Source organism: Petromyzon marinus, chromosome 23 (assembly GCF_048934315.1).
Source record: "Petromyzon marinus isolate PM22_M1 ecotype Great Lakes invasive population chromosome 23, UKy_Petmar_22M1.pri1.0, whole genome shotgun sequence".
Classification (NCBI taxonomy): domain Eukaryota; kingdom Metazoa; phylum Chordata; class Hyperoartia; order Petromyzontiformes; family Petromyzontidae; genus Petromyzon; species Petromyzon marinus.
The window spans coordinates 1,305,097-1,313,681 of NC_133689.1; the positions used below are offsets into that span (position 1 = coordinate 1,305,097).

An 8,585-nucleotide genomic window follows, 5' to 3' on the forward strand; every position below is an offset into this window, starting at 1 on the left:
TCTTGTGCAAAATACAGGGCCAAAAGGTGCGTCTTACAATCCGGAAAATATGGTATTAAGTGTTTTATTATCGAGGGCTAAATCGCCCTTTGAGCATGCGCGCCCGATCTCGCCGGACCTCGGAAGCTCAGCAGTTATTTGAACCTGGATGGTGCTTGGCTAGGTGCTCAATACCAGGCATAACAGGTGTTATAGGCTGCGGTGTGGCCATGCGGTGGGCAGCAGAGGACGCTGCAACATCTATTGCACTGTGGTCTGCTCTCACGTCCACGCTCCACCTCCACCGAGGCGCACCAACATGCAGCGGGGGTGAAGACCCGCGAGGTGTGGGGAGGCCCTCATCCAGCAGTGGAGTGGCACGAGGGCTGAGGGGAGGCGGATTGTGACGGCGCGCGGTGCTAATGTTGGCACACCGCTGATAGCAGCAGCAGCAACATCAACAACAACAGCAACATCAACAACAGCAACATCAACAACAGCAACATCAACAACAGCAACAGCAGCAGCAACAACAACAGCAGCAGCAACAACAACAACAGCAGCAACATCAACAACAGCAACAACATCAACAACATCAACAACAGCAGCAACATCAACAACAGCAGCAACATCAACAACAGCAACAACAGCAGCAACATCAACAACAGCAGCAACATCAACAACGTCAACACCAGCATCACCAAAGCGAGCTGGCGCCAGTGAGCGGCATCACTCGAGCGCCACGGGACACGGAGCGCAGTTCCAACCGCAGCGGCAGTCCTCCTCCTCCATCGCCTCTCTCACCCCCTCACCTATCCCCGTCACCAGGACACCTGCCTCCCCTCCCCTCACCTCTCTCTCTCTCTCGCCGCCCCTCAGCTGCTCACCTGCGTCCCTCGCGTGCTCGCCTCTCATCCCGCCATCTGCCCCCTCCCCTCACCTGCGCCCCTCCTCGCCTCGTTTTCTCCCCGCCTCTCTCCTCTGCCCTCTCCTCCTCCCTCCGCTTCCCTCCTCCTCTCCGCGCCTCTGGCAGGGGCCACATTCGACAGCCGAGCGCGCCGCGTAAGTGCCGCCTCCTCCTCCTCCTCGCCAATTGTCTCCTCGCCCACCCGCGTCTCCCTCGCAGCGAAACCTCCATCGGCGTCTCCCCTCACCTGCCCGCTCGACCCGAGCGTCTCCCCTGCGAGGTCGCCCTCGCCTCGCCCCAGCCGGACCGTGCTGGGTACCGGCGGCCGGACGCCGATCCCTCGCCTCTGGGCGCGTTGCTGCGCCAGGATGCCGGGCACGGGCTAGCAGCAGGGAGCTGGAGCAGCCGTGTGGCCACGGGGCTGGGTGCTGCAGGGGAGTTGCGGGGAGCCGGGGGAGTGGGGGGGCCCTGGGAGCTGAGTGACGACGACTCGCGGGGCGATGCGCGGCGTGGAGGCGCGGACAGAGCAGCGATGCGACCACGACAGCCTCCGGCACCATCACCACCGCCACCACCTGCTGCTGCGCCGGTACACGTGTGAGTGTGTGCGTGACTGTGTGTGTGACTGTGTGTGAGTGTGTGCGTGACTGTGTGTGTGAGTGTGTGCGCGACTGTGTGTGTGAGTGTGTGCGCGACTGTGTGTGTGAGTGTGTGCGCGACTGTGTGTGTGTGAGTGTGTGCGCGACTGTGTGTGTGTGACTGTGTGTGAGTGCGTGACTGTGTGTGTGAGTGTGTGCGCGACTGTGTGTGCGCGACTGTGTGTGTGAGTGTGTGCGCGACTGTGTGTGTGTGAGTGTGTGCGCGACTGTGTGTGTGTGAGTGTGTGCGCGACTGTGTGTGTGTGAGTGTGTGTGCGCGACTGTGTGTGTGTGTGCGCGACTGTGTGTGTGTGAGTGTGTGCGCGACTGTGTGTGTGTGTGCGCGACTGTGTGTGTGAGTGTGTGCGCGACTGTGTGTGTGCGAGTGTGATAGTGTGTGTGAGTGTGTGCGAGTGTGATAGTGTGTGTGCGAGTGTGTGTGCGAGTGTGATAGTGTGTGTGCGAGTGTGATAGTGTGTGTGCGAGTGAGTGTGTGTGCGAGTGTGATAGTGTGTGTGCGAGTGTGATAGTGTGTGTGCGAGTGTGCGTGCGAGTGTGTGTGAGTGTGCGAGTGTGATAGTGTGTGTGCGAGTGAGTGTGTGTGAGTGTGTGCGAGTGTGATAATGTGTGTGCGAGTGTGATAGTGTGTGTGAGTGTGTGTGAATGTGCGAGTGTGATAGTGTGTGTGCGAGTGAGTGTGTGTGAGTGTGTGCGAGTGTGATAGTGTGTGTGCGAGTGTGTGTGTGCGAGTGTGATAGTGTGTGTGAGTGTGTGCGAGTGTGATAGTGTGTGTGCGAGTGTGTGTGCGAGTGTGATAGTGTGTGTGTGTGTGTGTGCGAGTGTGTGTGCGAGTGTGTGTGCGAGTGTGTGCGAGTGTGTGTGCGAGTGTGATAGTGTGTGTGCGAGTGTGATAGTGTGTGAGTGTGATAGTGTGTGCGAGTGTGTGTGAGTGTGCGTGTGCGAGTGAGTGTGTGAGTGTGCGTGTGCGAGTGAGTGTGCGAGTGAGTGTGTGAGAGTGTGTGTACGAGTGTGATAGTGTGTGTGCGAGTGTGATAGTGTGTGAGTGTGCGTGTGTGTGAGAGAGTGAGTGTGCGAGTGTGATAGTGAGTGTGTGAGTGTGCGTGTGCTGGAGCGGTCTCGCAGCGGTTCGGGAACTGCACTATGAACCCCGGTGAGACGAGTTCGATTCCCGGTCACAGCCAACATCGGTGAAGATTAACCAGTCCTAGGCCTCCCCTAGGTCGACTCAGCCTCAAATGAGTACCTGGTGCGGTGTGTAAACATCGCCACTAGGGAGACAAAGGCGGAAGGGCGTTGTGCTGGCCACCCACCCCATCGTGTTACCGTAGAGGTCTTCATAGGTGCTACTCGCTAAGAGCACTTACCCCAACAGTCTGTTCAGGCTATGCGGGGGGTCTTTGTCTTTGTGGCGAGTGTTTTATGTTGGTGTCTGTTGTGTGTTGCCGTGTCGGTCTGTGTGATGGAGTGTGTTGTGTATGTGTGTTTGTTGCCGCGTGTGTGTTCTGAATGTGTGTTGACGTGTCGGTCTGTGTGATGGAGTGTGTTGTGTCTGTGGTGGGGAGCGGTAGTGTAGCGGTTAGCGCGCTGCGCTATGAACGCGGCAGCCCGAGTTCGATTCCCGCTCACGGCCAACACCGGTGACGATTATCTGAACTTGTCCCGGGCCTCCCCTAGGTCGACTCAGCCTCAAATGAGTACCTGATGCGGTGTGTAAACATTGCCACTAGGGAGACAAAGGCGGTCGGGCGTGGTGCTGGCCACCCACCCCCTCGTGTACCGATCCGGCCTTCATAGGTGCTCGCTAACAGCATTTGCCCCTACAGTCTGTTAAGGCTACACGGGGGATCTTTGTGTCTTTGTGTCTGTGTGTCTGTGTGTTTGTTGCCGCGTGTGTGTTCTGAATGTGTGTTGACGTGTCGGTCTGTGTGATGGAGTGTGTTGTGTCTGTGTGTTTGTTGCCGCGTGTGTGTTCTGAATGTGTGTTGACGTGTCGGTCTGTGTGATGGAGTGTGTTGTGTCTGTGTGTTTGTTGCCACGTGTGTGTTCTGAATGTGTGTTGCCGCGTGTGGACTTGTGTTTGACCCGAGTTCCCATTCCCGCACACGGCCAACAACTTGGTCCTGGGCCTCCCCTAGATCGACTCAGCCGTAAATGAGTGTAAACATCGCCATTGGGGAGACAAAGACGGCCGGGCGTGGTGCTGGCCACTCACTACAATCTGCTAAGACTACATGGGGGATCTTTGTCTTTCGTTACTCATAACGGGCAGCCGTGGAGCAGTGATTAGCAGACAGCGCTGCAGCGAACCCAGCGACCCGAGTTCAACTCACTGCCAACAGTCTACCTGGCCGCGGTCTGTAAACATCAACCACTTGGGAGACAAAGGTGGCCGGGCGTGGTGCCAGCGTTCGGAGTGTGTTGTGCCTGTGTTGACGTGCTCGCTAACAGCACTGTCAAGGCTATACGGGGGATCTGTGTATTCGTGAGTGCATGCATTGTGTTCAACTCGTCAATTATAAAAAAAATCGGCGACTCTTTAAACATCTCTCTCGCTTCTTCTTCTTTGTGGCACGCGACTGTCCCGCAGAGGCTGCGTTGAGGCAACATGTCAACAGCTGGCGGCTTCCTGCCCGAGAGCTGTCCCGGCCAGAACAACAACAACAGCAGCAGCCTGTCTCATCACCTCGCGCACAGCTACGACAGCGAGGGCGGCAAGTACGAGTCGGTGAGGCTGCCGCTCAGACAAAGGGCCGTCCGGGTTCGACACCGGATCGAGGCCTGCTTCTTCTCCACCGGCTGCGCCACGCTGGGTGTCACCATCGTGCTCATTGGCATCACGGTGACCATCATCGGCTACTGGCCCAAGTACGACCACACGGCGAGCACCAATGGCTCTTCCTTCCTGGCCGAGAGCAACAACAACAACAGCAGCAGCAGCAACAACAACAGCAGCAGCATCAATAGCAGCAGCAGCAACAGCAGCAGAGGAGACGGCAGCGGTGGCGTCAACGACAACACCACGGGCTTGGAGGGGCAGACGAGAGGCAGCGAGGTCGTGGGCCTGCTGGATCAGCAGCTCTACCTCTACGTCGTCAAGATCCTGGGCCCGCTCACCATGGGGATCGGTATCTTCGTGTTCATCTGCGGCATCGCGGCGCTGTACGAAAACCGGGAGAAAGACATCAAGGGCATCACGCTGAGGGACATCCAGCTGTCGGAGCAGAAGCCGCACGTCCAGACGAGCGTGAGCACCAGCAACCTGTCCCGAAGTTTCTCGAGCTGCTACGAGCAGGACACGAAGAGCCAGGAGCAGCCGGCGGAGAAGCCCACGCCAAACTTCTACATGCTGTTCCCCTGGACGGCGAGCGGGATGGGCTCGTCGGAAGATTCGGAGCGCGAGGTCGCGGCGCAGCATCACTTTAAGTTTCTCCAAGCGCCCTTCAACACCATGCTATCCACGTCGCTGCTCATCATCTCCGAGATGTGTCTCGGCAGCCCGTTCAAGAGCAAGCCCTCCGAGAAACTGGAGATATTCCACGGCAAGTCCAGCCTCTCGTCCTCCATCACCACCCTGTCGCTGCCCATCATCAAACTCAACAACTGCGTCATCGACGACCCGGAGGAGCCGGAAGCGGGTGCCGACAAGCTGGAGGGGGCCGACCCCGAGGCGATCTCCATAGCAGGACCTGAATTTCCGACCGCCCCGAGACTGCAATGCTCCAACACGCTCTCCCTGCCGGTCGGCGAGGACCCTCTGATCGAGAGCTACGAAGCCCGCTCGTACATGGCGAGCCTTCACAACGACGCCGCCGCCGCCGCCGCCGCCTCCTCCTCCTCCTCGGCGTGCTCCAGCAAGGCCCCGGGCACCGCACACCTCCTGCTGCCAGCCCAGCAGGACCTGTCTCCGGACCTCGGCAGGAGGTCGCAGACGGTGACCATCACGGTGGGGCACGGCAAGAACTTCTACGGCTCGTCCAAAAACTGCGCGCGCTGGACGAAGGGCGGCGGGCGCGTGGACGCCGTGGACCGGCTGGCGGTGCCCGAGCCCAAGGCTCAGTACACGAACAAGGAGAAGCTGCTCATGATCTCCAAGTTCGCGCACAACTCCAGCTTCGACGATGACCCTTGCGACGTGCCCGGCTCGCTGGAAATGGATTTCTAAAGGCGGACGGATGGTCACCGACGGTCGACTCTCCACGACGAGACGGTCGCGCTACGTTGCCGCGGTGCAACGGGTCAGCGCAGCGGACTTGCGACCCAGAGGTCGCCACTTCGATCGGTCTCCCAGCGTGGCGGTTAAAGCAAATACCCCCTGCCTCTGTGCACCCCAAAGCGTTACGCGTGGGTTCATCACGGTTGATCGATCGGCGAGTCACATACGGTGGGGTAAATTGTGGGTAGTCCCACCTCTTCCGAGACGTCTGGCCAGCGTGGAAGAGTAGGCCAAAATTCCCTCCAGCGGGGGCTCTTCTACTTTCCCTCGAGCAAAGGCCCTTCCGCCAGCAATGGTGAGAGCGAGCAGTTGCAGGGGTATGCCTTTAACCTTTTGATGAGAGATTTTACTTGACTGAAAAAAATCCATGTATGTACATTCTGAAGATAGCGTTTATATATATACGTCTCAACTCAAGCAGTGCCAATACTTTGTAACACACTTTGTACGTTTCCGGTGCATGGGGCCTGTAACTTAAAACTGGGCGCTGCATCACACAGGATATGTTTGTAACTACCACCGTCATATTTTTTGTATATCTTGACCGCCAGTATTTGAGATCGCAGCATTTGAGTGGGGTGCCATTACACTAATGCGCCGTTAGCGACACATTTTGTGATTTGGAATTTTGTACTGCGATTATTGTAACAGCCGTTTTGACGGTGCATGTTTAGATATCTGTATTTTTTTTAAGTGAAGTTTCCCGTGGGAGGTTTGTACATTTCGGTACAATTGGACATTTTGTTCAGCCAACTGCTCCTCTTGACGAGACGACATGGCACCAGTTGGGTTCAACATTAACCTTTCCACCAACATCCCAGTGGCTTAAAACGTGATTGACACGGGCCCTTTCCGCCCCGTAGGCTCCCGGTGCAGCTGCACCGTCTGCACACTCAATATCTAGGCCACTGCTAAAAGCCGTTCGGACGCAGCTGCCGATGAGTGGCTTGCGTTTGTTTTTCCAACAGCTGAACGATGACCTGTGACAGTAACATCTGCATCCACGTGCGCAAACGTCCGTCATCTTAAAACTGTATTCTCTTCACGTTTTGGGTTTTTCTTCCCCCTCCCCCCCCCCAGAGTGCGTATCGCCGTGTCCACTCGAGTCAGCGGACAGCGCTGCGCTGTGAGAGGGTTAAGGCTATTTGCTACGAAACGTGAACAGTAATCGAGCATAATTACATAAACTCGTGTAATCGCATCTCGTGGGCACTGAATAATTCATGTCGCCCAAAGTGAATGCTTTTCATCGCCGCATGCTTCATTAGTTCACGTAATAAATGCGACCTTTACGGCGATCTTTACGCACCCTGTGAGCCACAGCGCTTCTTCGTAAGCGCCGACAGTTCTTTATCCGGCAGCGCACCGCAAGGCCTGTTTTTTTTGTTTCCATTTTGTACATTGTAAATAAAAGGAAGCCCTCTCCTACCAACATCGATTCACATTCATCGCTGATGCGATGCGGCAGCAGCAGCAGAAACTCCAAACGAGTGCACCTTTAGGTGCTCGAGAGAGGCAGGATAAATATGGATTTGGTGTCGTAAACATGGGTAGAGAATTCGCGAGAAACGGCCCCCACCCCTGTCCCATACCAGAGACATCGGCCCACGTTCTCACAGTGAGCCAGCGGCATCTGCTCACCACGGCGCTTAAGAGGAACGGTGAGGGTCGTCGTGGAGCTGCGGCCCCCCCCATCCCACCAACGACCCCCACCACAGCCCAGGACTGTATCCGGAGGAAGGCGCGAGGCCTGAAGAGGAAGGGGGCGAGGCCTACAGACGAAGGGTCGGGGCCTACAGAGGAAGGGTCGGGGCCTACAGAGGAAGGGTCGGGGCCTACAGAGGAAGGGTCGGGGCCTACAGACGAAGGGTCGGGGCCTACAGAGGAAGGGTCGGGGCCTACAGAGGAAGGGTCGGGGCCTACATAGGAAGGGTTGGGGCCTACAGACGAAGGGTCGGGGCCTACAGAGGAAGGGTCGGGGCCTACAGACGAAGGGTCAGGGCCTACAGAGGAAGGGTCGGGGCCTACAGAGGAAGGGTCGGGGCCTACAGACGAAGGGTCAGGGCCTACAGAGGAAGGGTCGGGGCCTACAGAGGAAGGGTCGGGGCCTACAGACGAAGGGTCAGGGCCTACAGAGGAAGGGTCGGGGCCTACAGAGGAAGGGTCGGGGCCTACAAGGGCTGTCGACTTCGCTGCTGACTTCAGAATAGAAGCACAGAATCAAGACGCGTGCGCCACGTGGCAGCAGCGCAGTTTTAGTGTCGCAGATGCGACCACAGGCCGCCCGCTCAGCCGCTGTGATCCGCTCTGGAGCGTAAGCCACATCGTCACATTCACCGATTTTTCAACCCAGACGAGCGCGTGGACGGAGGAGGCTGTCGAACACGGGAGCGGGCTACCCGGCGTGTTTTTCAGCTCTCGCCGCGCGTGCCGTTTCGGCGACGACATCTGACGTTTTAGCATCCACGTGCTTCCCAGCACTCGGGAGAAAAACGTCGGACTTCGTGTCGAAGCAACGCGACACAAAAACCAGATCGGAGAGCTGCGCTACCGCCACAGCGAAACCGAGAAAACCTTCGTAGAGAGGGGGGTGGTTGGAGGGAGAGAGTTCAACCTCCGTCTAGAGCAGCTCCTCCCAATGCCATCATTCAGGCGCCTCCACTCAACGACCCTCCAGCTGTCTGTCATCACTGCACTGGCACAAACCCATTCCTCATTGCTGAGTTCACGCGTTTCTCCGCTTGCTGGTTTTTTTCCTCCTCTCGTGGAAACATTTGGTAATCGCTAACAGCTGCGCCGACCGCCAGGGGCTGAGAAACTCTAACGA

At 57.4% G+C, this 8,585-nt stretch overlaps 1 protein-coding gene across 2 annotated transcripts; it reads left to right on the forward strand.

The window, feature by feature from the left end:
- The first annotated feature begins 1,332 nt into the window (after positions 1–1,332).
- LOC116945133 (transmembrane protein 200A-like) lies at positions 1,333–7,190 on the forward strand. Of its 2 annotated transcripts, none has more exons than XM_032959297.2 (2): positions 1,333–1,475; positions 4,133–7,190. In XM_032959297.2, the coding sequence occupies exon 2, from the start codon at positions 4,151–4,153 to the stop codon at positions 5,705–5,707; it is 1,557 nt and encodes a 518-aa protein (XP_032815188.1). In that variant the 5' UTR covers positions 1,333–1,475; positions 4,133–4,150; the 3' UTR covers positions 5,708–7,190. The 2 variants fall into 2 exon arrangements, with proteins under 2 accessions (XP_032815188.1, XP_032815189.1); XM_032959298.2 differs by having other exon boundaries at positions 1,343–1,483.
- The last annotated feature ends 1,395 nt before the right edge of the window (positions 7,191–8,585 follow it).